Raw genomic sequence first — 25,414 nt, 5'->3', positions numbered from 1 at the left:
TGTATAAATATCTAAACCCTAATTATAACAGTTTTTTTACTTAACAGGTACATCTTCATGAATTAAAGTGACTTTATTGCAGTAGTTCAGTTGAAAAAGTGCAACTTTGTATTCCATGCATTGACGCCACACAGAGTGAAATATTTCAATAATTTATTTCTTCATTTCTTAACAATTTTAATATAGTTTACAGCTAATGAAAAAAACCCAATTCAGTATGTCATAGAATTTTTTTTTTCCAAAAGTTCAATATTGCCAACTACCGAGTTATGCTTTGAACGGCAAAACCTTCCTGAGCTTTTAATTGGTCTCTTACTTCGGTTAACTCCTAGTTATTTTAAATTGATGAATTTATTAAGATACACCTGCGTGTTTTATATAAGGTCAATAAGTAAACATACATACTTTATGTCAAGTAAAAACATTCTGAACATCAAAATATACAGCATTTCCCAACAGAGTATAAAGATAATAATTAACCAATAAAATCAAGTACATCAGTCCCCTGTTTAAAGTCAGCTGAGTAGAGTACAAACATCAATACATAACGATCATTGTTACTCCTACAAATGAAAACCTCAACACTAGAGTATAACTACTGCTAATGCCCAGCTACAAAAATACTAACTTGTTTTTAAACTTGTAGTTGCAAAGGTTTTTGTAATAAATAGTCAAGCTTAAATTGAAGTATAGTTTACAGAGCATACAGTCAGTCCAGCTTTAATCAACTAAAGATGGATAGAAACCTGCGATAAATGCACAAGAGTTGTCCCTCACCACGTCATGCTTCGACTTTCACGATCGCGTTTTTCCAAATACCGTATTTTCTGGACTGTAAGTCGCACAAGGCCAAAAATGCACAATTAGGTAGAAAAAAAAAACATACATAAGTCGCACTGGAGTTAGTCGCATTTTTTGCAGGTAATTTATTTTCCAAACTACGTGACTAAAACAGACATTACGTCCTCTTGGAAGGCAAGTTCTAACAATAAAAGAATAGAGAACAGGCTGAATAGGTGTAAGATATGCTAACACAATGCTTATTCAGCTACACAAAAAATAACCATAAACAGAAAAGGTGTCCAGTGTTTATGTAACAAAAACATTTTTTTCATTTATAAGTCGCTCTGGAGTATAAGTCGCAGGAACAGCCAACCTATGAAAAAAGTGCGACTTATAGTCCGGAAAATATGGTATATTTATTAAAGGTCTTTTCTCTTATGTCTACTATATTGGGTAATACAAGTGTAAAGGTGACTGTAGGGGTGCTATTTCATCTCTTGAAGGCTCTAATGGTGTATTTAGAAGGATTTCCATGCTCTACGAAAAGAATATATTTATAAAAAGGGAGTCCCGCTTTGCCAAAATTCACTTATCACATCGAGTCTGGAACCTGTTGACCGTGATAAACGAGGGAAAATAATTTCGACACATTTCTTCATCAAGTAAGAAACTCGACCCCTTATTTGTCCTTGACTCTTAATTCCTGACCTTATCAAGACCTTTTGGGATCGTTGTATGTTTCCAAGTTTGTGGAAACGCAGGAGGGACCAGCTTTATTTTCTTTCTTTTCCGCGTCCTGAGTGCAGCATTCACGTGGATGAAATACTTCCGTCTTTCAGTTGGGTTTGTACTTCACCTGAGGGCTCTCTAAGTTGTAACAAAACCGATCATTCAACCCGAAAGCCGCCGTCTGGTTCGTCGTGATGCTGTCAAAGGCCACCTGCCAAAAAAGGAGCTACTCGAGAGATGACCGTAGAAGACTGCGGTGCTGGTCCCGTAGTGGTTTAAACCTCCAGGTAAGGCCAAGGGATCAGAGTTGTGTGTCTTCCCTGGTCTCAAAGCTGGACTCGTGCCTCTCTTTCAGACTACTGCTGTGGATCGGGGGCTCTTCGGGGACATGAGCCAGAGGATCAGAGCGTATCAAGTACCTGAGGTAGAGGGTGAGATTTTTGTCTTGCTGTTCAGTCTTGACAGAATATTCTTCTGACAGTTGCACTTGTGTATAAAAATAATGCTTACACAACATCATTGATCTCTAGACGGGTGTCAGGTGACGGGTTGATCAGGACATAGGACAGCGTGTTTTGGTGGTCGTTCTGTTCATCTGAAATCAACCTCAGTCAGAAACCCACATCTAACCGAATCGGAAAGCAGACTACAAACGAAGGAACACTACCTTGGAGGTATCCCAGATTGACTCTGTTCATGACATCACAGGCTGTCAGATTGTTCAAGTCCTCTACAAGAAACAACCAAACCTTGGAGATGAAGTTGTGTGATTTTTCCAACGGATAGGACTCTATCAGAGCGTTCCCATGAGTTCTCACCGTATCCTGAGGTAGGAAGTCCCAGATGCCTCATGCGGTTGCGCACCAGCTCAGAAAGCTCCTCCCGTTCAGAGCGTCGGTAGAGATTCAGACGCTGCTGGGCGATGCGCTGGGCGTGGTCCTTGGTGGAGTCCCGGCTTGTCCCCTGCCACCGCGTGCTTCTTTTACTCAGACGACGCGCCCACTGCATGCTCTTCTTTCTAAGCAGGGGGCGGTCCGACTGATCATTGGGGCGCTGGGGCTCTTGACCTCTGTCCCTTGTGTCCTCGCACTCATCCACGGATGCCTGAGACTGAGGAATATGTTGTTTAAAAGTCAAAACTATAACTAATAACTTTTAGTTTAACTCCCTATAGTCACTTCCTGTCACACATGAGCATACATCTTTATGTCTTAAATGGCGAAAAACGAGGAATTACTGTTCCTGATGTAGATGTTCCTCTTGCCTCAGAAGTGGAGAAAATGTGTGACTCGGTCCGGTAGATCCCAATTGGAATTTCGGCACTGGATGAGCAGAGCTTCTGGAAGAGTCTTCCATAGGTACCAATCCACAGGTCTCCCTCAGTGACCTTCATCTGAGGACCAAGACGGAGGAGATCACCCTTTGCTTTGAGAAGCATGGCTATGGTTTACCACTACGTTTTATGTTTTCCTTCAACTCACAGCACAGAGGTATCCTGATCCAGGAGTGGTGTCCAGTCCCAGCAGCAACCTCGCTATGAGGATCATGTAGTCCTTCACAAAAGACTGAGGTGGAATTGCATAGAGAATGTAACTTTTGGGAATAATAACAACGAAACAGAAGAAAGATCCCCAGGTTTAAGACAAGGGGGGGATTTTTACTCATTTTTTTCCTCCACTGGGTCAAAGTCAAAGTGCTCGGCTGTGGGTGTGCGCCAACCTGGTAGAGCAGCGTGTCGAGCATGCTGATGCTGAACACTCGGCCTGCGGCGAAGGGGAGGCGGAACATGAAGGCCAAGTTGGAGCCTTTGTCACGCTCTTTCTGCGGGGGATCAGGAGATGCTCAACCAAGTGGAAATATACGTATATCTATATACAAAATGACCTTCATGATAATTCCTATTTCTAACGTGTTCTACCGTGTCTCACCTTTTCCAGCTTGGAGAGAGCCAGAGAGTAGCAGTCCTTTGCCCTGAACTGCATGAACCTCATGTTGGACGGATGTGTGAGCTCCGTGATGATGCTTAGGCTGGGAAACAACCTGGAACAAAAGGCAAGGCTTTTAATCAAACAAAAATGACACTAAACAGCACAACATATCAAAAATAAATTCAAGGTTGTGATGATAAAATGCGACGGATTACCGAAACATTGTCTGCACGTTGACAATAGTTTTGGCGTCGGCCATGTAGTCCTCCTCTGCGCTCATTGTGCTCTCTTTGTCCACGACGACCAAGTTGTCGGCGTATATAATGCCGCACTGAAGCAGGCTGTCAAGACTGAAACACACACCGTTGTGATCATAACACAAATACAAAGCATATTTCCTGGAGGGTACTTTGTCGCTTCTGTGAAACCAACAATAAATGCCAACGATAGACGGTCTTACTTGTCAATGGCCCCCGCCATGTAGTAGACCATGGGGAAGCAACAGATGGCTTCTAGAAAGTGATTGTCTGGCCTACGGATCACAGAGACGGTAATGTACATCGAGAAGTGAACAACATTTCATTTTTCCGATGATGAAAGCTGACAAGGTGGAATAACGGCAAGAACAACCGGGAAGGACGAGCAACGTCACTGATTAGGCGAAGGAGAATGGTCGGCGAAGATTTTTGTTTTCGGATGGTGGGCAGCTTATCAGCTGATACAGAAGGAGCAGGGTAGGTGGTCTACGAGGGTAGGTGAGGATTTGTCCGGATAAAATGACGACGCAGACGTGGAGCCGGTTGGATGAAACAGATGGGTAGGCAACGAACCAATTTGCTGACAGAAGGGCAGACAATATTGCATTATTTTTCCTGTCATTATTATTACTAATACCTGTCCCCAAGCGACCCCCACCCCCCTGCCAACATTAGGCATCTACCCAGTACCACTGCGTCGAGACCCCAGGCTGTCGTAAGTGTTGCAATTACGTATCCAAGTGTGTGGGTGCAGCATTAAAAGGATGGGAGGGAGCGCCGCAGGAAGGGAGTGTTGATCGTTGATGTGTTGTTAAGTTCAGAGCAAGTTGCTATGGTTACCATCTGCCGCATTTTTATTATTCTCACCAAAAAAAAAAAAAAAAGCCGATGAAAAGCAGCAGCAGCAGCACCCTTGGCCTGCTACTGGTGAGAGGATGCATTGCTGGGATTCGTGCAGAAAATATGTGTTGCGAAGGAGAACTCACAGGTTGTCCAGCAGTAACACGATGGGGTTCAGTTCTTTCCTGGGTCTGTAATACGCTCTGAGAGGCACTATGAAGTTATAGAGACCATTCCCTGCTGTCTCAGCGGACACGATGATCAGCTTGTTTTTGAAACCGTACGCCTTGGCGTCTTCTGAACTGTTGTGCCTGCAACCCTGGAAAGTACAGTGAGAAGAAAAGTGTGTTTCACAGAGAAATAGACGAGGGGGGTGTTGGGTAGAGGAGAAGGAATGGCGGTAAGAAAGATGGATGACTAAGGTGACAGAACAAAACAGGACTGCCCACCTGGTCCAGACGTAGGCAGCAAAATGAGGCTTTCTCAGCCAGCAGATGGCACAAGGTGGGCGAGCTTCCGATGTAAGGAGAGTTAGGGGGGTAACCTTTCACATACCTGGCAACAAATCCAAAAATAGTATCAATTGTTCAGAAGCAAGCTCACACGGACTACCGGGACACTAAGAGGGCGAAAGTATTGAGATACAAAAGATATACTGGCTTCCGCTCTTCGGGAAAGACTTTCTACGGGATTTTGGAGCGGGAATTTGAGTGCGTGTGTGATGTGACATCGAAGCCAATGGGCCGTGGATAGATCTTTGGATCGTCCTACTGCCCCGAAACCTTCAGTCTTTAAGATGAGTGGAACAATATCCCTCCCGCAACCCTGCAACTCTGGCGACCGACTACATCCTGTCTCTAAAATGTCTGGAAACATGACGGACTCATTCCTTCATCCGTCATCCATGGTACGATCAAAACCAACAATCATCTTACTCGGTGGACGAATGCTCTCTCTCATCACTGAAGACAGAGTCATCCTCTGATTGGTCGCCAAGAAGGTCACATGGCAGGATCGCCGAAGAGTCTGCGATTTCCTGAACCGGAGCGATGCTCGGGCGACGACTGCCCATTCCGTTGAGCGCGGGCGGTACCAGCTTAGCGCCCGGTATGTGAGGCGGACTGGAGTTCTGAAGATCCATCGCCACGGTGCCTGTAAGCAGACCGCAGGTTAGCATTTCTCCCTCGCAACGATGGCGTGTTCACACGCTGGTTGCTCCCACCCATGCTGGCAATGATGCTGTGCACGGGAAGCTGCGAGGGTCCGTCATAGAGTCCCACACCAGCGCGTCCCTTCCGTTCCTCCTGGTTGAAGATGAAGGCTGAGTTTTCCTCCTTTGTGATGTTGATGTAGTAGCAGGTGTCTGTGGCAGCCATGATGTGGTGAGGGCCGGGGTTTAAAAGGATGCTCTTGTTCTCCTCCCTCCTGATGCCAATCAAACACACTCCATATCTGGACGAGACAGCAAAACCTGATCAAGAGAAGCCGGGTTAACTTTCACTCAGGTTTAAGTGACCCGACTCACTTTTTGTGAGCGTGGAAAGAAGCGTAGGTGAAGCTTTTGCCGCTGTATGCCCCGAAAAACTTGCTGTCGCTCAGCCTGATGTGGTAGACCTCGTTGCCGGAGCAACACCCGTACATTCTCTGCCACTGCTCCGGAGACTGTTGTCCTTCCCTGCATGAGGAACACAATGCCACTTTCAAGATCTTTTGACATTTGGAGTTTACACCTCCGCTCTCCATGAAACACCCTTGTGAAAGTGTCAATCAAGGGATCATTTATGATACACTTCCTGTATTCTATTTCATTAGATGTGCATAATGGAGCGTCAATAATTTGAGACCATTATTATAGACTGACTATTGAATGAAGTACCGTACATAACACGGCCTTGCACAAACTCTACGCCAGCTCAGCCGGTGACTAATAGAGAGCTTCACTTTTGTGTTTCTTCTATTGATTGAGCTAATGGTAACCCTTCAGCTGCTGACGTCAAGAGTAGGGAAAGGGATCTTTTTGCATGCTAGGCGAAGGAAAAAAAAATCATCAGAAAGCTTTTCATATGGAGAACAGAGCTGCTTGCTTTTTGTCTATCAAACCCAAAGATTTTGAAAGGTCCCGTTTTATTTTGGAACAATTCTAAGTTCCTGAGGTTTGACAACATTGGATTCAAAGTTTTACCAAAAGTGTAAGAAGTGCTTTTAGTAAGATCGTCTGGGAACAGCATCCTTGCCGTCATGCCAGGCTTGAACCGACGACATGTCCACACTGATTGAGAGTTAAGTCGGGCAGCGCTAGTGCAACCTCGAACATGGATCTGCAGAATGAGAGTTAAAAGCCGAGACTCTCGAGGTGCCAGGAAGTCAGGTCTTACATTCACACCACGAAATCTCACTCTCATCCAGGTCCAGCCAACTCTACCTTCCACCCGGGCTTGAACATGGAATCGAGAGCGCTAGCCATCGAGGTACAAGCCTGGATTCTCAACTTGATGTCCAGCCACGACCCTTAAGGCATCAGGGAGGTTTACACAACACGACTACACCTCACTCTCATCAATATGACAGTGGTCATCCGTACAGTAAGGGCGAATAAAAACATATGTAGTAGCTGCCTGATGGATAGTACAACTGACAACTTTATTTTAAAACCTGTAGCTAAGCCTGAACCAGAAGCGGTGGGCATTTATTTACACAGGGTGGACTCATCTAGTCAAAGGTGGTATAACGTCCATGACGTCGCCAACTCACAGAAATTCAAAAGATGATGCATTTTTATCCCGTTTGGGGGGGTCATAAAGTACATACTACTTACTATAAGTTTTGCCACCTGTAAATAACCTTCATAGAAGCAAATGACTGACCGTCCACTGGAGGTGTGCACAAGAAGCGTGACCAAGGTGGAGGTGGCAGGACACACACAGTTAAGAGCCAACATGGCGTACTTGAACTCCTCCTCACACACGACGTGGTCTAAAAAATAAAATGAAATCAGAAATGTCATTTTTAGTGGACGGAAACTTAGCATAAAAAAGAAATACAATGAAAAAAAATCTAATGAATGAAGTATCTGCATCAATAGCGTAGCGTAACTTGTGGCCACTGACTTTACGGCCACTGGGGGGCAGCGCACACAGGCAAACACAAATCAGATGTGTAAATATGACCAAAATATTGACAAAATAATAATCAGGGAATGTAAAAACAAAAACATGCCTTTAACTGTCGTGCAAGTCTAACCTGCAAATTTGACATGGAACTTGTTTTCAGGTTTGAGGATCTGAACATAAAGTGGACAGTTTGGAGCAAAGTCCTTGACGGCCCAGGCTCTCAGGATGGTCTGATGGTCCTGTAGGACAACACACGGGAGGATTATGTGCTCTGCTTTGAGGTGTGATCTTCATCTTCATGTGAAACGGAAGCCATTTTGAGCTGATGGATTAGTCCTACCGCCGCCATGCGATCCACCTCGTTACGACTGCTCAGGATGAAACAGGCCTCAGCGTCGTCCATCCTGCAGACGAAAAGGTGTGTGTGAAACACTGGCATATTTATATTAAAAATGATGTGATATTTACGTTTAGCTCAGCGACAGATCAACACAATTCCTTGGGGTGGGGTCACCTAGTTTGGAGCACTGTGACAAAATGCCAGTCATGCAATCAAATAGATTAATTTAGCAATCTATTTTATCATTAAAATATGCACAATATTGTATTATTCAATAATAATTATTATTATAAAATTCAATTATTTAACAATAAGATTATTACATACGATAATGTATTTTTCTTATGATTATTATTATATAAAATACATATTGGAAATTCAGTCACCACTGCATGAAGTATATTAAAAAAATTGCCCACCAGCAGTGAGTCAGCCTGTCACACCTCCAGTGACATTTAACCGGTCATCTGTCGATTCACAGTCTTCCAATACGAAACCTTGAATGCCCCCCCCCCCTCACTGAGCAGCGTGCAGTGACTGTTTTTTGCATGTCATTAACGGTGCCGTGAGAGGGCAGGTTCCAATGTAAAACGTGCGTGGGAGGACTTGAAATGCTGTCATTCACAGGACACACCAGCTTGTACCCAGACTTCTATTTGTATTGGCTCAAAAAAAATGCACAAAATGTAGATTTACTGTCTGTACTCAATTTCGATCTGTCACAAAAATTATGCTTAAGAATACGTGGATATCACCCCAGTATTCGGTCTCCGCATGTTCGTCTATCACACCACTTCATAGTGAGTACACGATTGATTGTTTTTAATGTGCATAATAAATACTGCAATATGTAACAGAAGTGATATTGACATAGTATAAGTCAAAAACAAATTGTGACAAAATGAAGCATTTTCAAGCATAAAGATGGCTAAATGACCTAAAATACAAATATAAAGCATTCAAAAGAGACGTTGAGGATATGTAGTATTCTACACTGGTCACTAGGTAACATACACAAACATAAGTGTTATGTCTTAATGGCTTATTTAATCTTATTATGTCTACTATATTGGCTAATATGAGTGTAAAGGTGGCTATAGGTGTGCTACTTTATGCCTAGAGGGCTTTAATAATGTTAAAAGCCGTATTTAGAAGTTTTTGTTTGTTTGTTTGTTTTCTATGATCTATGGAAATACTTGATTTAAAGATAATGAATCCTACTTCATGGGAATTCATTTAATGGTTGGGACTGGAACCAAATTACAGTGAGAAACGGAGAATTAGCGAGGCAGTAGCGGTTTCTCATTAGTAGCCAACACTACTATTTAGTGTACAGTACTCGTAAGGTGAAAGGATTTCTGTCTGATGATGGACCAGGGTTTCCTTCTCTCAACATTTGTGCGTCCACTCACTTGGCTCGGAGCAGGTCCTGGTCTTTGAGAACCGATCCCTGCAGATAGATGACTCTCTGCGACCACAGAGGGATCTGAAGTACCCTCCGCACCTGCAGGTCCATTTCGCTCGGACACAGTATCACCACGTAGTAATCCTTTAGGGTGTCATATCCATCGTGTCAGCATGTATAATATAAAGCAAACACTCCAAAAAATGAACCCGAATAATTGACATTATAATGTACTATTATTCATTGTCTCCTCTATTCTTGACTCTAAGTCTAAGCAAGTCTTATTATTAGAGACTGATGAATAAAGTATATTTATATGTGAAGTATATACTCATAACTAGCCTCTTCTCGGCCTTTGTTTGTTGACAGACGAACAACCGGAAAGAGGAGGCGGCGACTGGTACCTGCAGTCTGGGGTGGGCGTAGAACTCATTGAGGAAGTCCATGAGCAGGTCGATTTTAAGCGCGCTGACACACAATACCACGTGTTTCTCTGTCTGCGCGCGGTGGCGGCTGTAATTCCCCCCAGACTTCTGGCTCTCCATCCACAGGTACATCAGCTCCTCAAACTGACCCACCAACAAGCGGTGAGTCTACAAAACCTACACATGGGGGCGGGGGGGGGGGGGGACACCAATTTCCTAACATCTACCTACTTGCAGCGGCAGCACCACAAGGGCCACGCAGATCATAATGACCACCAGGAGCTGCGACGGCCAAATTCGGGGGGTGACGTCACCGAAGCCTACTGTGGAGAAGGTGACGATGCAGAAGTAGAAGGAGTTGAACAGGGAGAGGTTTTTCCCTGCTCGCTCCAGGTGCTGGATTCCACACGTTCTAGAATCGACATGAGTGAGTCTGCTTCAATAGATGCAGTGGCACAATTAATCCACTTAATAAAGAAATAAATGGCACTCCTCATATGGAGGGAAAGATGCTGCAACACAGGGCTAAAATAAATTAATTCATCACACAACAACTGAACATGAATTTTATAATAATAATTTGCTAATAAATGTGTATAAATGATCGCACTTATTCGATATTCAAGTGATTTGAGTGATTTGCAGAGCAGACTCACCCAGTGAAGACCAAGCATAGCAGAGTGCAGATGAGGATGAGGACCTGGTTGAACATGGCTGAGTTGGTTCTCTGGATTGCTCTGTGGACATCATTCTGCAAACAAAACCAATTTTAAGCAAAGCAAGAAAGAAAACACGACCAAAAACTCATTTCTCATGCTTCCAAAATTCCTGAGCGCAACTTCCGATGTGTACTTCGGTGTCTAAAATGTCTCACATCATCGGGCTGGATGCTTTGTGCAAAGAAGCGATGATAATAGATGTTCCCTGCAGCCGCGCTACAACTCGGCAACAACAGATACGCATTGTGATGAAATTTGTAAAAGGATTGCCAACAAAAAAAAAACAAAAACCATGAGCAATTCTCTGAGATGCTTTTGCAGCTGAGACTTGCACAAATTAGAATTCTTAATTACTTGAAATTAAAACCGCTGGCAGTGTGGGTCGTTAAAATGTAAATGACTCCAGCTCGTTAACACAGACCATCAAGTTAATGATCTTACTCACGATCATGTTTTCCAGAGCGCATTTGGCAAGCCAGCAATTGAGGAAGACGGGGATGAAGATGTTCCTTATGGATGGCCAGAAGATCTGATAAAATGGTTATTTTCTTGAATCACATGGGTGAGTCATGCTCTGTTATATCTGTAAATTGAGTCACCATTTACCGTGATGATGAAAGGAACCGTGTTGATCATCTCCAGAAGAAAGGAAACTTGGAATATCTGCTCCCAAATGTTCCCCTGGGAAATAAAGAGTCATTTGAAACTCCGCATGGGTCAATATCCTCACCGCTTCAGCCTGAACGAGATTCTCTAATGAGATCTCACCTTGTAGCTCAAATACATCAGCAGCATCGTCTCCAGGAAGCTGATGATGGCCACTGTAACCTGCCGTGATGGAAGCAATTTAACACAACAAAGGAAAACTAAACTCAAGAAATGGGAATTTGGGGAACCGTTGCGACGCCATAGTTCAGCAGGCTTTACAAGTATACTCACTTGAATGGCCCAGACAGGAACCTTCCTGTCCACCCAAAAGATCAACTCCCTTACAGAAAGAATGACACAATTATCAGTCATTATTTCATTCTTGCACCAAAACAGCCCTGATGTCACGATAAATATCGGAATATGTTTATCGAGGTAATGTACTATTGGTCAGGTAACCAGTTGGACACCACTGCAAACTCCAACCGTAATAGTAAACGCAATGTTAAAAATGATACCTCTCACAGTGTCCTTCAGCATTTTGTCAAGGTGTCTCACTATTACCTCGGACTTACCAGTTAATGTCTCGGTCTTGGACTGATCCATTCCAGGGGCAGTCCATGCTGTGTACAAATACAAACATAATGTGTTTTCTTTACTTCATTAGGATTTAGGCCAACAGGGCCAAGCAAATATATTTGTCACAGTTCGCCAACCGCCTCTCATCTCATTAAACCATGCATCTTGTTGCTAGGCAACGGGGTGACAGACCTTCATATAGGATTTAGGGGCGCTCGTATATTAGCATAACTAATTGTTGCCGCTTCCTGTTGTGTTCTACACTCAACAAAAATCTGTCTTGGTGAGAACTTCTCCTTGACCGAGATAATCCGCCCATCTCACAGATGTGGCATGTCAAGATGCTGTGAGACGGCACTGATGTGCCTTAGGCTGGTTACAATAAAAGGCTTTGTTGACAGAGCGTTTGCCGGTGATTTGAATGTTCATTTCTCTATCATAAACTGTCCCCAATGACAGTCAAAACTGTCATAAACCGTCTTCATGTTGGGGGTCCGTCTTGATTAAGGCCTCGATCTGAGTGCAGTTTGTTGTCGTAACAGACGTCATTTTATGTGAGGGCAAACGCTCACATAAAATGACGTCTGACACTTTGGAAGAATCCCGCACGTCACTGGCAGACAGTATGTATAGCGTCATTGTGGATGGAGTGGCCCATGCTGCCAACATCCAATATCGAAAGCTTTAAGTCTCGTCTTAAAACCCACTTTTATTCTCTGGCTTTTAACTCAGAGTGAGTCGTATGGTCCTGTGTCTTTTAGTTCTTTGTTTTTATTGTAATTGGTTCTATTTTTTATACTTTTATTGCTTTGTGTCTTGTTTTTAATATTTTAATATCTATTTTATTATTTTATTTCTTAAATGCTCTTTTAGTTTTGGATTATTACTTTTTATTTTTACTCGTCTGTGCAGCACTTTGGAAACTCTGTTTATAAAATGTGCTATATAAATAAAGTGGATTGGATTGGATTGAACATCCAGCAACTTTGCACTGCCATTGAAGAGTGGATCATCATTCTACAGGCCACACTCAGTACTCATTCAGTACCCATTCAGTAATATTGCAGATTTTGGAGTGGCCTTCTATTGTGGCCACTCTACGGCACAACTGTGCAATCATCTCGACAAAGGAGAAGTGCTCACTAACACACATTTAGGCAGATTTGTCAACAATATTTCAGAGAAATTGTCCTTTTGTGTAAATAGAAAGTACTTTCATGAAAACTGCGAGCATATCAGATGTTACACAACTGTACGTACCACTTGGTGTTGCCGCCGGCGGTGTTCGGTTGGCTCGGGCTGTGAGTAGCGCTCGCGCTCTGACCTGGGTTGTCCGTCACCACTCGGATGATGTAGAGCAGGCAGGTGAGCAGCTTCAAGGAGAAGTTGAACACGCGGATTCTGAGGCCTGAAGGCAAAGGAGGACATCTTGTGACATATGTATATTCATGTAGCTTTTAATGTTAGGAGGGTAGACACATTTGCACTTTGTAGATAACATACTTGAGCGTTGATTTTTGATGAAGAACAGCTTCAGACGCTCCTTGAAGGTGTTCTCGTTCACGTAAAACTCAACTTGCACCCTGGCAGTGGGAGCACAAACACGATAAACAGTTTTGATTGAAATTGTGTACTGTGTGATTATTTATGATGATGCTCTTGATACGATGAGGTAGTTATCTGAGGTTGGATCCGATGTCTGATAATCTGTCTGCATGAGACAATGAAGAGCATTGTGTGTAAATATATACTCGGTACAGCTACACTGAAATCACATTACAAAAATAATAATGCTCGCTTTTGACTGATGCTCTCAAATGTTAATTTTGTGGTTGCGATTAGCCTCATGCAGGCAAAACTGAGCATTATTACCTTTGCAAAGACATCACGTCTTGTGCAGATGCACCTAATGATTGTTATATTGCAGGTTTTCAGCTTGTGACTGTAAGTTCCCCAGTGGGGAAACGGCGGCGGCGTGGGTTGATGGCGGCCCAGACGTCAAGTAGCAGCAACTATTTTTGGTCCCGGTGCACCAGAGAGCAGAGAGAACCCTTCAGAGATGCAAGAGATGCTCCACAAACAGTTGTCACATAAGCAGATGAGGTATGAGCACTCCTATACATCAGAGGGCCACTTGTATGACCCCCATCCACCCACACACCATAAGCCGGTTATGTTATGACCCTTAATTGGCCACTGTCCATCACACAATTAGTCTCTCAAAAGGTCTGCTGTGCAATAAGATGCAAATATCTCACAGCTGTGTGATGCTAAATGACATTCTTCTCAGTGCTGTATCTCTGAGATGGTCATGACACTGGGAGGGGCGAGGAACAGGATTATTGGGAGGAGGAAGTAATGAGACCTCCATGCCTCTTAGTTATCACTGTCCATTTCAGAGAAGATCCTTTAACATGTTGGAGGATACAATCTTGGACTTGGACCGGGACGCTTGCGGACGCTACATATTCACTGGTCTCATAGTCAGATATGTTTACTTTCACAGATCGATGGTGAGGTCTGACTTTTTCGGTTTTGTGACGAAAATACTCTTTTGAATGCATATTGTTTTAAGTAGTAAAATGCTTTATATAAGTGACTCCGCCAACAAGTCGGAACTATTTTCTCGACACTGAAAACCGACCATAACTCGGCTTATGGGGAAAAGTGGAGGAAAAGCCATACAGTTTCATGAAAAAAAATCAAAACTGTCCCTTTAATTCATTTAAAAGCTCAGACAAAAAAAAAAATAAAAGTTCAGGAAAAAATAGATTTTTTTTTTCATAGGAAATGATGTAAATCCAATTATTTTGTTCCAGACACACAAATAAATTAACAAAAATATATATTTTATTAAAAAATAAAATAAAATAAAATAAATAAATTTTAGAGAGAATCATGATTATATATATTTAACTCAATATTGCGGCCCCATGCTGGGTTATTTAGCACACAATTAAAAAATGCATGGACAATGAGTCACCAACACATATGCACACTCGATTCCTCTGTGTACTTGATGATGCAAAGCAGGACGAATGGACACGTTTGCTCCACGGAACACTGAACGCAAAATTTGGACACATTTTTTGCCCAAAACAGGTTTAACTGTATTGTAGAATAAAACCTCTAAAATCAAACAAATCGTAGGTCAACTAATGTCCCATAAAAGATGAGCTCAATCCACAAATTTGTCTAATAGGAAAATGTCCAACAAAGCCACCATCTGACTAAAACAACAAAGACAAAACTGCTTGCATGCATTTATTTCACTGATATCATGGACATCAATCATCCCACACGTGGCTCGATACTGTACCTCTGCCCTGCATCACTACTCCAAGGATCCGACCTCCAAGTGCCTACAGTCGGGCTGATCCAGGTTGGAATGATGATCTTGGGATCCATGGTGAAGAACACCTATGGCTATGCAGTACGTTCCCTCCTTTACCCCCTTTTAGAATGATCTTATGCCACTTATTCAGTGAAAAATCCAAACATGCTCATAAAGGAACTTGGCCATGAGAAGCAAAGCAAGAACACGACAAGTCATTGTTTGGGGAGGAAAAACAAGCTTATTGGAATATTTTTAGAAATGTAGACTATCTCTCTCTCTCCTCCGTCCATCTCTCAAGCTGTTGCCACAGCAACATTGCTACAGACTGTACACGAATGGAAAGCGGCGACGCTGCAACACTGGAGCTCCACGCAGAGCTGCAAAGTGTGCTTTTGTAACGACGCTACAATGTCGCACAATTGCTCTTTGACATTTCCTAATATGAAAATGGAACACGAGCATTTTGCTGTGATGAAAAAGCACATTTAGATTAGAAGTAAAGAAGTAAACATCCAAAAATGTTCATTCATCACATTTCAGGAAGCATTTTTAACATAGTATATCTTCTCAAGGCACCGAAATGAGTAGTCCGTGTACAGATTTATACTTCAGCCTACTACTACAGCCTTATAATTCACTGATAAAGCTGGAAACACATGCCGTGCCTACAGTAAAGCATGGTGGTGGCGGAGTAACGGCCTGGGGCTGCATGAGTGCTGCCGGTACTGTGGGAGCTGTGGTTTAATGAGGGACCTATGGTGTACTCCATTGTGGTGCCAGCAATTTAGGCAAATGTGACTTTGTGTTAAGTCATTTTTATACTGACTACTTGAAGTTATATCCATGTTTACTTACTTTCTACAGAAGATATCATAAAATAGTTGTTCTTTCCCGTCTAATACAGTGGTGACCAACCCCCCGCTGTCCTTCAGGAATCAGCACCCACATCATGTTAGTCATGTAAACATTGCACATCCTAGCTATATCCAACGTGAGACGTTTATATTTATAGCCACCATGCTTGGGCAGATGAAGCCATTTAACTGAACCCTCGTGTGCCAACCATTCGCCTGCTTTTATGATGAACTAGAACATCTCCAACCCCTCAGGTGTCTACTGTGTCGTACCGGTCGTTCTGGAAGCTCTGGTCCCCGAGCAGGAGGTCTCGGAAGCGAAAGCGGGGTGGCAACGGCGGCACCTCGCTCTCCAGCTGCTCCATCTTCAACCTGGAGATGTCCAAGATCACCCCGCTGGTGCTGCTGATGGTGTGGCGTGGTCCCTTGCAAGAGCTGGAGGAAGAACCCCATAAAAAAAACAATTGGGTTCAAGAGAGGCGTCAAGACCAGCTGGAAGGATGACTGAGGAGCGGAATGGACAGATACAGCTGGAGTAGCAGGTGACGACCATAAGTGCAAGTTGGGGAGGGGTTGGGTGTGTTGCTCAAGGGTACATCAGCAATGCTCATGAAGAAAAAAAATCTCCTGTCCCAGTTTCTGCTCATAATGCCACAATTTTACAGTTCAAAGTACAAAATCCAATAGAAAGAACTCATTCAGCTCCTTGATTAACCTCTGGTCTTCAACTAAGAGCTGCTTAATCAGCCTCTTAAGCAATCAAGGGAAAAAAATGCAGAGTGGGACATATGCTTAAGCAGATAATCTGTATAATAAATGTGTACACATGTTAGCAAGAATTCAAGCTAATTATACGAACGTCTAAAGGAATGCCAACTCTTTCAGGACTAGAAGGGATGCACAGTTTAATATGTTTTCAAGGATTTGGGTGGCAGAGTGAATGATTCCATTTCCATTTAGACTGTCAAACTAAACTAACAAACTAAAATCATACATTTCTGTAGTCGGTTTGTCAGCAGCACTCACATGGAGTTGATGGTGCAAAAAAAAAAAAAAAACTCGTGAAAAGTAAGCCGCTCTCATCTTCTTCGCGGTTTTTAATTTAAAGACATAGAAATGCTGTATTTTATTTACCGTGTCTTGCGGTCGTTCACGCTGCCGTCGTCATTGATAAACGTTTGATTCTCGTAGCACTCGCCGCACATTTTGCCCGAAGACCTGCGAGATGTCGGCGGCGCTGAGTCCCCCCTGACAGAGTCCTCTTCCCGGGTCAGTTGCATCGGAGGAACCTGGAGGAACCTGGAGGACAAGCGCAGAGAAGATCTCCTTCACCTCCTCAGGTGCATGAGGTGTGTTTTATGTAACACTTTTGAAAATGAAAAGTACAAAAAATGCCCATGATGTGAATTTTAGTGGGAGTTAAATTGGTCTTCATGATCCGAGGAAGGGTGCAGAATGATAGACAAGAATGTGACAGACCTCTCATGTAATAAAAAAAAATCTAATCATGACCAGTCTTAAAGCTTGACGGGGAGTCTTCTAGCACCATCTACGGGAGAGTCGGTGGGACTGCAGCCATTCAGACTTGCATGGAAAAATGTGGGAAAAACAACATGTGGCAGTTTCTGACATTTTTGGGGCGGGGCTCCTTCTCGCTTTAACTGTACTGGTCTGGTCCGGGGATCCCGGCAGGTCCCACAAATGCCCCCTTTACCGACTGGGTCGAGTGCCAAATTGGCCTTTTCTTTCAGGTCTGCAACTGTTGATTTTTTTTATCAGGACCCAAAATGGCAGCAAATGCCACTATTCCCTTTTTTATTAACTGTAGTACAACTATATACACAAATGCATTTTCTCCATTCCAATTTATTTATTTTTGTTACATAAAAACTCAGGATTTCAAATATGCACATACAGTTCATAAATTATGCATACCGACTCAATCCCATGAGGACTTGAAATGTATGATTTTTGAGCAGCGAGATGGCAGGAAGCTGTCATGTTGTCGTCATGATATTATGATTCATTTTTCAAAGAAAAAAAAAACCCCTGACACTTCACACATTTCATTCCTCCTTCTGTTGATCGCTCAACATGACTGGTTGGTCCCTGTTGTGGATATATTCTTAACTCCTTGTCACGCTCTACAAAAAGATATTACAGTTAAAATGTCATAATAGAGGCTTTTGCTTCACTTTGGACATGTCAAGCACTGTAAAATATCATTTTAACACAGTCCAAATGAAATTTCAACTTGGAAAAACAAAATAGTGGCCCATTTGCAGCGTGTTCAGTTCCAGTTCCTTTGTGTGCCATCCACTGGGAGAGTCTGCTTTGTAAGAGTTTGGCGCCAGCATTGGGAAGCATTTGAGCCCTCATGTCTCAGTCGGTGATCTGTGGAGGTCATCAGTCACCGGCCGAGGCAACGTAGGAGGTTCTTGAGGCGTTGGGATTGCGGTAACAGAAGTTTCAGATACCGGTGACGGTTCTGTGGTAGCGAGAGCAGCAGCTGCTGAGGCTTCTGTCGCCATGTTCGCAGCAGCTTTGCTCTCCATCTCCTCCATTCGCCGCTGCACTAGCCGAGGCATCAGCTGCACGTAGGTGGCCATCAGGCGGTGGTTGGAGTGGATCAGTTTCCCTGCACAGTTGTCCACACAGCGCTCCTAAAGATGAGAGGTCACGGTCATAAAGATAAATCTAAAAGCCGAGACTGCAATGCACTACGATGTGCAGACGAAAGAGGGCGCAATGAGGGAATGTAGAACCAGTGTACAGTACTTGCCTCGTCCATGGTGAGGTTCCTGTAGTTGAAGTTGCTGGTGCATCGCTGGAAGCACATCTCAGTCATACGGTTGTAAACCAGAAGAAAATCACGCAGCTAAAAAAAATAAATACAGGATGCAAAGTCAACTTACATTATATTTTACAACAATCACCATTACTTACGTTTCGCAGCTGCTGCTCCGGATCCATCGTCTAACGTAGCTACCGTGTTAGCTAAAATAACATTGCCGGCGTACGCGTTTCGCTAACTTCACAAGCTATGTCCTTTAAACACAACCTTCTCGGGCGTTATTTCCATCTCATTCTGAATAAGACAAGAGTTTGTCAAAGGCCATGACATTCATGTGGAGTCGCGTTTCACGGGACTGCAAGAGCTTCCGGCTTTTTCTTCTTCTACCGAGGTTTTTACAAACTGTGCACAATAGAGCGCCGTGCTCCCTCTACAGGCTAGAAAACGCAACTACTATCTGTGGCAAGGCGTTGATACAGAATGACAGTGAGGGTATTATTGTACTGAATATAAACTTGTAAAATCCGTTTTCACTTCTCTTATAGCCATTTTGGAGGTTAAAGGGGCTAAAACAGCAACTGAAAATGCTCTCAGAACAAATTCAACACAAATATGACACACATTTTGAATAACAATGGGGAAAAAGCAATTCTGTTAAGTAAGCAAGCATCTTCTCTTTAATCAGTGCCTCAAACATTTGCAGAACTGGGTGTGTTATCTTTCTGACCAATGTTACTTGTTTAATCAGTTTGTTTGTGGATGAGTTGACTTTCGATTGGAAATAAGTTGTATGACTTTGTCATGTATCATTAAAGCGATTTGGTCTATTACAACATGGCACAATGTGCGAACCCACTTGTATGTAAACATCCTTGCATAAATGAAGCCAAGTCAGTCTCAGTCTACTCCCTCTGTGCCCACTGCGGCCACTGCTGACACGTAGTAAGGTCCCTCTTTCAGGTAAGCCTTAAGGGAGATGTAATTTTGTGTGCCCAGTATCTCTGCCGCGGTCGAAGAAGTCACAAGGGACCCCACAAGTTCAAACTTTGCATCTTTGGCCTCTTTGCTTTGACCCGTGGAACGATCCAAAACAAATTCCATGAAACCGGGTGTGGCCACCATTAACCTCTGACCCCACGGTTGAGTGGCAATGGCCTGGGGGGGAAGAGAGGAAAAAAAAGTTGTGTGTAAAGACATGATGAGAATAAGTTTAGTGGAAAAGCGGCGGAGGCACTCACGGTGAAGACCCGCAGGGCACCGCAGTGCAGCTCTGGGAATGGCTGAGTGCTGATGTTGCGAATCATCTCAATGGGCTGTTTGGACAAAAGGCGGAACCACGACTCTGTGAGAGCCAGCAGGTCTTCCGTCTGCTGCTCCGGCTGAATGTGAACATCAGCAAAAAACTTTGACAATACAAACTATCAAACTATAGCATTCTTATGTAGAGACAGACACACCTGCAGAGTGAGGAGTTGCGATATGGCCTCCAAGCTGCGTACTCTGAGCTCTGTAGCAGCGGAGGTGGCAAGCTGGCTTATGCTTAGCAATACTGACTTAAATTTGTCTCCTGCAATTAGAGAATAAAGTTCATTTTTGTCGATGCTGAATTGTAATGCATTTGTGTGTCAGACAAGATAGGGAAATGCAACCTCGTACTTCATTTTTCATTGCCAGTTAGTAATGGTGAAATGCTACTTTAAAACTGTATTTGCCTGCACAGTCAATAATAAAGGCAGGATTTTCACCTTGAAACACGTTATTACGATTACGACTGCCATTATTTCTTATCTACCTGTTTTTTGTAGGACCTGCTTCCCTTCCACGGTAGAACCGAGCAATCCCAAAGTGTCCACGGCAACCCCGACCATCACGGGGTCGTCGTCCAACGCCATCTCAAACACTTTGTTCTGGAACACTGGGTAGGTTTCACAAACCTGTTGGGGACTATCCATGATGGCCAAATTGCCAAAGAACTTCACCAAACCTGGAGGTAAATATGGAGTAAACAACTAAGAACTGCAATGGCAATAATTCACAATAATTGGCTGCTGACCTGGAAGATACAAGGAGAAGAAGGGATCAGTTTCTGCTCCTTTGATCATGTTGGAAATCTTGTCCATGATACCCTGCTGGGCCAAGTACTGTCGGCCATGTTGACTGTGGGCAATGGATGTTACCATCTCAATTGCTGTGGCCCTTCAAAAAAAGGTAACAACATTAGTTTGGCATTTATTTCACTAATTTTGTTTTGGATTATTAAATTTTCCTCCTGAGAATTCACCATTTAAAAAGCAACTTTTTTTTTTTTTTTAACTGAGGCAACATTTTTGACCATTTTATGCGACTGCATTTAATGCAGAAGTGAGCTAACCACATTAGCCAGCATATTTGGGAGCATTGCTCGCATAACATTTATTATCACCTCATACTTCGGTATGCGACAAAAAAAAAGGAAAGCAGGAAGTGAACAAATGTAACATCTACTGATTGTAAAAGTACCAGATGGAGGGGTAGGATTTAATAAGTTTTGCTTCTTCCTACTCCTTTTGGACATGTTGAACTGGGAACTGATTATGGGATGCACTCAATTGTAATCTGATGTATGTTCAAATGAAATAAAACCATTACCATTATGTGGATTATTACAGACAGATTTCAGGAATTGAGGGACCTCATATTGGTTATTTTTACTCTGTATTTATAATACAACAGACTTTATTACCTGATCAAAACATCGTCTCCTGTCAGTTCCCCGAGCAACTGAGACATTATCCCACTGTTGGCGCAGTAACCAAGAGAAATTGGAGACATGGAAGAAATTCCTACAACCAGCTGACAAAATAAAGAAACGTGATAAATAATACAAGTGATAGTTACTCTAAAAGGCAATCTTACCTCATATATTCTGTATCTGATTATGTCGCTCCTGGCCATCACATCCTTTAGAACGTCCAGTAAGTCGCTCTGGAACAGTTTGTCCAAACCAGGTTTGGAGTGACTCAGCTTAGACAGGGACTGGATGGCCTGCAAAACAACACAATCACTGTAAAGAATGTACACATTACAAATGACAAGGCTTGTTTACCTGTTTGGCTACTGTCATGTTCTCTTCTGCAATGCAGTGGATCACCGATGGAAGAATGTGCTGGCTGTTCAGGATTTGGGTGACAGCGTCAGGGTGCTCCACCATTCTACCAACCTGGTAGAAAAGCATAGGTTAGAGTGCTGGTTTTATCGGTGTATGCACAGCCTGTCAGCAGGTTACCTGGGTCAGAGCCAGTATCTTTACAGTACTGCTGGGATGTGTCAGACCCGCCTGCAGCTCCGCCATGTAGTTCTGGGCGACATAAAAAGGGCTGCAGGCCATTAAGATGCGTTCCAGGATGTCCACACAAAGCTCAACCTGATCCCTGTCAATACAGATGCTGTCAGTGAACTCTATACTACTGAGCAAAGTACTATTTTATAGACAACTATTAACGAGAAGTATATAATATCGCCCACACAGGTGTAATGGTCGCACACAAACAAGTCAACACATAATTTTAGAATCTGATTATAATAGCAATTGCTTTGTGTCAGAATATACTGAATGGAAAGCGTGACTCAGCAGATATCATTACAGGAGAAAAAAAAGCGGCAAACCAACCTTTCATTGGAGTTCAACAAAGAGAAGATCACATCGAAACGATGCCCGCTAATAAACTCCGTCAGAGAGCTGACGGGTATCGATAAAAGTGCAGTTTTCAGACACTGCAGCTCTTCAATCGGGTCTTCAACGCCGGAGATTTCCTCCAGCAAACTCTCGATGGAGGCAGCCATCATTGGCACTGTTTACATGAGAACCTACATTAGCTAGCAGCCAATAGTATAGCTTAGCTTCCTACAAACCGGAGCTATTCTTCTTCATTACCATTTGACGGTTGCATGACAGACACCCCAGTAAGTTATTGCCACCTGCTGGTCAATTCTTTGCATTGCATCTAAACTGGTTCTCTCCTTAATGAATGAATGAATGAATGAATGAATGAATGAATGAATGAATGAATGAATGAATGAATGAATGAATGAATGAATGAATGAATATTTTGAACAATTGTAAGTGAGTTACAGTATCCTTTAACTTTTTATTTATACCACCGCATCAGATTTTGTAGTCTCATTCATATTTTATGTGTAAAACCTCATGTGACATGCTGCTAAGGTTTCAAAGAAGAAAGTGGAGACACTGTCTGTCAACTTGTATTCTTCGAGGTTCTAAGTTGCTGCTGCGCCTTGAGAAAGAAGAACATTATTCAAGACATGCAGGTAAAGTGCTAACTGTTAAAAATATCGACCTCCAGTGATTGTAACCTGCTTTTATTTATGTTCCAGTGCTTTCTGTTCAAGCTAACTACGCACCAGTGGTGCTTCCTTCTCTTCAATGTGCTGCTTTTTCATGCGCTGCTATTTGGCGCCGACTTTGTGGAAGAGTATCTTCTTCAGTCTACACCTGGACTCTACATCGAAGGCCAGGTTCTGGATGTAAGGGAGAAAGCGAGGAAGTTGGATCTTGGCAACATCAGGGAGAATGTATCCCAAGCCTACCCAATCTCCAACTGTGATGCCTGCACAGCATCTGACATCTTCCTGCTTGCTGTGATCTTCAGCTCGCCTCTGTTGTAGAAGAAATTCTCCTCAACCTAATTGAGGCCTCCAAGACCACTTGTTTAAGTAAATTTCATCTACCCAAGCGTATTCGTTAATCTCCACTTATGAGAAGGAATAAAACTCACACACTAGTACAAGTTAACACTATGTATTGTATAACAAGATCAGACAGAATAATTTCACAAAAACACAGGATCCTGGGCTGAGTTTTGTTGGAATTTGACCACCTGTTCTTAGGTCAGTGATTCCTGTGGGTGTCGTGTCGTCGGCAAGAGATGACAACAAACTTGTCAGTTATATGGTTTACTCTCAGACCAGTCAGATTACACGGAGCTCCGGGCTCATAGTCTTCCCCTAACACCTGCAGAGACGTAGGCTTTACTTACAGGTCAGAACAAATGAGTACAGCTAACTGTCCCTGCCCGGCTTTTATTATGCTAAGAAATGTCGGTAGATCTCTGGCGCATTACAGGTGGCCCCCCTCCTTTCCTCGGCCGATGTCTTCTCACCAACTCAAGGCGGGCGGGGTGGAGCGGTGGAGCCAGCTGTTATCGACAGGCCATGGCTGCCGACGTCATGCTCCCCCGTTATCTGTTGTTAGTCAAAATTGTGGATGTGTAGTAGAGCTCCGGAATTGTATGTGCCTGAAAGCGATTATGTGTCCTGTGATTTGCTCAAGGCTACTTGGTTGTACTTGATTAAATGTAGTGCATAGTTATATGAGGGAGACACAAGAAATAGGAGACAAACATACATGAAATCCTTCAGTTTCTCTTCCAAAGTCCGCCTGCAACCTCCCGACGATAAGAAGGAAAGTCAGCCCCGATTCTTGCATCCCAGGGCTTTTTGTAGATCTCCTCAGATGGGGTGGAGTTGGGGGGATGTGTGGGGGATGGACCAGGATCCCGTTCCTGGACCAGATACTTCCTCCTTCACCCCGTTATCTTTATTGCCTCCTGGGTAAATGATCGTAAATACCTAAGACCCTCCTGGCCTTTTGGTTCTCCCCCAATGACCTCTGCAAAGACAACAAGAACCACAACACATCTGTTAACTGACACTTTACTGGTACAGGTCACAGCTTGACCTGATACTAATCTACCCTAGCTCAAAGACAATTATTTAAAAAACTAAATTTGGCTACACCTCTTAATACTTCCCAAAGAGATGCGATCAGGAGGACGTGGGCCAATCAAACACGAGTGCAAGGTGTTTCATTGCGGGTTCTTTTCTTCATAAGCTCAGCTGACACTTCTTTGCGTGATACTCTTATAGTAGAGTCTAACATCCACAAGGACATGATCCAAGTCCAGGCAGTGACTGACTCACCCATGCATGACCCAATAGAAAGAACCGTGCTGGCGCTCGGAAGGTCATCACCACAGAAGGTGATGACCCACTTCTGTCCCAGGGCACGCTTTGTTCTCCTGACGCACGACAATGTGTTTGTGAACCTCCCTGCCATTGGGGGTTACCTGCTAGGTTTACACAGGCACCCTGAAGACCTCTATCTGGGACGTGTGATCCAGGGTGAGTTCCCCAACAGGAACCCGTCCAGCCCTGGCTACATTCCTCCAGGGCTCTACCCCGGCAAGTACTTGCCTAACTACTGCGATGGGACATCCTACGTTCTGTCCCAAGACGTGGTCTGAAAAGTGTACGTCGCATCTGCATCGGTCCATGTCTTTCTCGGTTTTTGTGCTCAGAAAGCTGGCGTAGTGCCGACCCACAGCGCTTGCTTCTCAGGATAGAAACACATCCACTATAATGTTTGCTGTTATCGTTACATGTTCAGCTCAGCAGAGATGACGAAGCAGGAGCTAGAGAGGGTGTGGTCGGACCTGGGGCGGAAGGCTGATGGGAAGTGCTCCATTTTCCAGACCTACTATGGCCTTGTGACCTGCAAGGCACTCACATACCTGGATACGTTATCTCATATCCTCAACTCCTAAGTGCAATACAACACAATGCAAAATAGACACATTTACTTTACTTGGTGCTTCCTTGAATGTTATA

At 43.5% G+C, this 25,414-nt stretch overlaps 4 protein-coding genes across 6 annotated transcripts; 1 reads left to right on the top strand and 3 right to left on the bottom strand.

The window, feature by feature from the left end:
* Window positions 1–493: 493 nt before the first annotated feature.
* Window positions 494–17,399, bottom strand: kcnt1a (potassium sodium-activated channel subfamily T member 1a). Of its 3 annotated transcripts, none has more exons than XM_058057908.1 (31): window positions 17,089–17,399; window positions 16,228–16,389; window positions 13,267–13,346; window positions 13,024–13,171; window positions 11,760–11,807; window positions 11,476–11,524; window positions 11,305–11,364; window positions 11,143–11,217; window positions 10,982–11,065; window positions 10,474–10,568; window positions 10,049–10,229; window positions 9,797–9,961; window positions 9,400–9,536; window positions 7,988–8,051; window positions 7,778–7,886; window positions 7,402–7,510; window positions 6,063–6,212; window positions 5,760–5,989; window positions 5,473–5,689; window positions 4,987–5,092; window positions 4,684–4,856; window positions 3,901–3,972; window positions 3,656–3,790; window positions 3,441–3,552; window positions 3,232–3,333; window positions 2,994–3,077; window positions 2,750–2,905; window positions 2,331–2,622; window positions 2,180–2,242; window positions 2,023–2,107; window positions 494–1,931 (listed from the first exon to the last, which is right to left on the bottom strand). In XM_058057908.1, exons 1-31 carry the CDS (start codon window positions 17,232–17,234, stop codon window positions 1,814–1,816), a joined length of 3,807 nt encoding a protein of 1,268 aa, XP_057913891.1. In that variant the 5' UTR covers window positions 17,235–17,399; the 3' UTR covers window positions 494–1,813. The 3 variants fall into 3 exon arrangements, with proteins under 3 accessions (XP_057913891.1, XP_057913901.1, XP_057913908.1); XM_058057918.1 differs by having other exon boundaries at window positions 2,777–2,905; XM_058057925.1 differs by lacking the exons at window positions 16,228–16,389; window positions 17,089–17,399 and adding an exon at window positions 15,083–15,415 and having other exon boundaries at window positions 2,777–2,905.
* A 408-nt stretch (window positions 17,400–17,807) lies between these two features.
* On the bottom strand, window positions 17,808–19,116 carry timm10b (translocase of inner mitochondrial membrane 10 homolog B (yeast)). Its single transcript, XM_058059584.1, has 3 exons — window positions 18,901–19,116; window positions 18,737–18,832; window positions 17,808–18,617 (listed from the first exon to the last, which is right to left on the bottom strand). Exons 1-3 carry the CDS (start codon window positions 18,925–18,927, stop codon window positions 18,330–18,332), a joined length of 411 nt encoding a protein of 136 aa, XP_057915567.1. The 5' UTR covers window positions 18,928–19,116; the 3' UTR covers window positions 17,808–18,329.
* Window positions 19,117–19,430: 314 nt separating this feature from the next.
* On the bottom strand, window positions 19,431–22,654 carry psmd5 (proteasome 26S subunit, non-ATPase 5). The gene is made up of 10 exons (XM_058059573.1): window positions 22,398–22,654; window positions 22,014–22,158; window positions 21,834–21,947; window positions 21,644–21,772; window positions 21,471–21,580; window positions 20,802–20,944; window positions 20,541–20,732; window positions 20,206–20,315; window positions 19,987–20,127; window positions 19,431–19,903 (listed from the first exon to the last, which is right to left on the bottom strand). Exons 1-10 carry the CDS (start codon window positions 22,571–22,573, stop codon window positions 19,646–19,648), a joined length of 1,518 nt encoding a protein of 505 aa, XP_057915556.1. The 5' UTR covers window positions 22,574–22,654; the 3' UTR covers window positions 19,431–19,645.
* On the top strand, window positions 22,378–25,350 carry LOC131104665 (beta-1,3-galactosyltransferase 9). Its single transcript, XM_058052110.1, is given in 4 exon segments — window positions 22,378–22,690; window positions 22,953–23,056; window positions 23,123–23,399; window positions 24,542–25,350. Coding segments are annotated over 3 exon segments (1,092 nt in total). The 5' UTR covers window positions 22,378–22,690; window positions 22,953–23,050.
* The last annotated feature ends 64 nt before the right edge of the window (window positions 25,351–25,414 follow it).

This window comes from Doryrhamphus excisus, chromosome 2 (genome assembly GCF_030265055.1).
Source record: "Doryrhamphus excisus isolate RoL2022-K1 chromosome 2, RoL_Dexc_1.0, whole genome shotgun sequence".
NCBI classification, from domain to species: domain Eukaryota; kingdom Metazoa; phylum Chordata; class Actinopteri; order Syngnathiformes; family Syngnathidae; genus Doryrhamphus; species Doryrhamphus excisus.
This window is presented reverse-complemented; position numbering and strand designations above follow the sequence as displayed.

Bases quoted from the DNA above. Each gene is read 5' to 3' on its own strand.
- kcnt1a (XM_058057908.1), bottom strand. From the start codon at position 17,234: ATGCAACTGACCCGGGAAGAGGACTCTGTCAGGGGGGACTCAGCGCCG. The intron at 11,066-11,142 runs GTAAATGGTGAC...CCATTTTATCAG, and splicing joins CGGTTCCTTTCATCATCACG to ATCTTCTGGCCATCCATAAG. The intron at 3,791-3,900 runs GTAAGACCGTCT...TGTGTGTTTCAG, and splicing joins ATGGCGGGGGCCATTGACAA to TCTTGACAGCCTGCTTCAGT.
- psmd5 (XM_058059573.1), bottom strand. From the start codon at position 22,573: ATGATGGCTGCCTCCATCGAGAGTTTGCTGGAGGAAATCTCCGGCGTT. The intron at 21,581-21,643 runs GTAAGATTGCCT...TTATTTTGTCAG, and splicing joins TCAGATACAGAATATATGAG to CTGGTTGTAGGAATTTCTTC. The intron at 19,904-19,986 runs GTGAGTGCCTCC...CTTCCCCCCCAG, and splicing joins GTGCCCTGCGGGTCTTCACC to GCCATTGCCACTCAACCGTG.
- timm10b (XM_058059584.1), bottom strand. From the start codon at position 18,927: ATGGATCCGGAGCAGCAGCTGCGAAAC. The intron at 18,833-18,900 runs GTAAGTAATGGT...TATTTTTTTTAG, and splicing joins CGGAGCAGCAGCTGCGAAAC to CTGCGTGATTTTCTTCTGGT. The intron at 18,618-18,736 runs GCAAGTACTGTA...TCTCATCTTTAG, and splicing joins GGAACCTCACCATGGACGAG to GAGCGCTGTGTGGACAACTG.